At 35.1% G+C, this 1,349-nt stretch overlaps 1 protein-coding gene across 3 annotated transcripts in view; it reads left to right on the top strand.

Moving 5' to 3' along the window:
* The window catches only part of CCDC91 (coiled-coil domain containing 91), a 167,056-nt gene that overhangs the window by 74,936 nt on the left and 90,771 nt on the right, over positions 1-1,349 (top strand). For all 3 annotated transcript variants that reach the window (XM_009324345.1, XM_009324346.1, XM_009324344.1), the window contains exon 7: positions 384-461. In XM_009324345.1, coding sequence (XP_009322620.1) covers positions 384-461 — 78 coding nt within the window. The remainder of the gene's footprint in view (positions 1-383; positions 462-1,349) is intronic.

Here is a 1,349-nt window from a genome sequence, read left to right as displayed (position 1 = left end):
TACTAGTCCAGCTGAACATTTTAATTAATATCAGCAGTAAATAACATTTACTAAGAGAGTGATTTGGAAGTCCTGCCATCCACAGGTGCACCAAGAAACCAGAAAAGTCAGAGTAACAAATAAAATTAAAAAAAAAAAATATTGGAGAACCATTTAGAATTATCTGGGGACTAATAAAGTAAAATTAAGAAATAAAGAGAAATAAGTTTAATACTAGGACCAACTTGAATTGAGCATATATATAATATCTGAAGAGTCAAGATATGTGCATTTCTTCGTGAAAGATACAAAAAATAAGGAAAATAATTGGTCCTTACTCTCCTAATTAAAATTGTTATGTCGGGTGCCTATGTTGTATATAATCTTTCCATGTTTTTGTACAGGAAAAGCATAAGCAGGAGTTAGAAGACATGAGAAAAGCTGGACATGAAGCCTTGAGTATTATTGTTGAAGAATTCAAGGTAAATGAGTTGCCAAGATAACATGATTTCCAAATAATAATATTGTAGTAGTATATAATAAGTATGCACTACAGGCAGTCTTCTTTAGTACTGCTTGTTCTGGTTGCTCAAATTCTTTCACTTTAAGACTGTCTTTTCTGTTGCTTCCAATTCAGACTGTTTGGCCTGAAATTTTGCCTGATGTATTTTCTCACTTAGCACTTTGGGAAACTTCAGATAAAGTAGGTTAGCCATTTTCAGTAATGAAACTTAAAACCAGAACAAAACAAAAATGCTCAGTAGGTTGTGGTAAACTTTGGGTTTGATTATTTATCACATATCCACATTTTGGACCTCTTCAGTCTCAACAAACTGCACTTGCAGGAAAGCAGCCTCACAAGAGCAATTCAGCAGGTTTTTATCTACACAGCACTAAGAGAAGGAGTTAAGGATGAAATAAGGCTGAATCTAATTCTTCTCTCATGTTGTTCCTAGTTCCTCTGAGCTGTTAAGATACAAGAATTACCATAGAGGATAAATCTGTGTCTTTTGTACTGTTATGGAAACTTTCTAGTAAGAAATGCACAGAGGACAAAAACTGAATCAAGTTAGGAGAAGGAGTAGGTAAAGCTAAGAATTTAATTAGACCTAAAGAGGTAAAGAAGATCTGACAGGGGAAAAAAAAACTGATAATGTAAAATGGAAAAGGTGGCTGGTTTTGAGAATGAGAAGGGAGATGTGAGACCTGGTAGGCAACTGTGAGCTGGGAACACAAATCTGACAATGTAGTTAGTGAAGGGGAAATTCAAATTGTAACTGCTCAGCAACAGTAATTCATGACCAAGGAATGATTTGGCATGGAGGGCAAGAAGGCCCAACTGCAGAATGGTTTAAATTTGCTGGAAACAG

This window comes from Pygoscelis adeliae, unplaced genomic scaffold, assembly GCF_000699105.1.
Source record: "Pygoscelis adeliae isolate BGI_AS28 unplaced genomic scaffold, ASM69910v1 Scaffold65, whole genome shotgun sequence".
Taxonomy (NCBI): Eukaryota; Metazoa; Chordata; class Aves; order Sphenisciformes; family Spheniscidae; genus Pygoscelis; species Pygoscelis adeliae.
The sequence above is the reverse complement of the archived record's forward strand: the minus strand, read 5'-3'. Positions and strand labels throughout refer to the sequence as shown.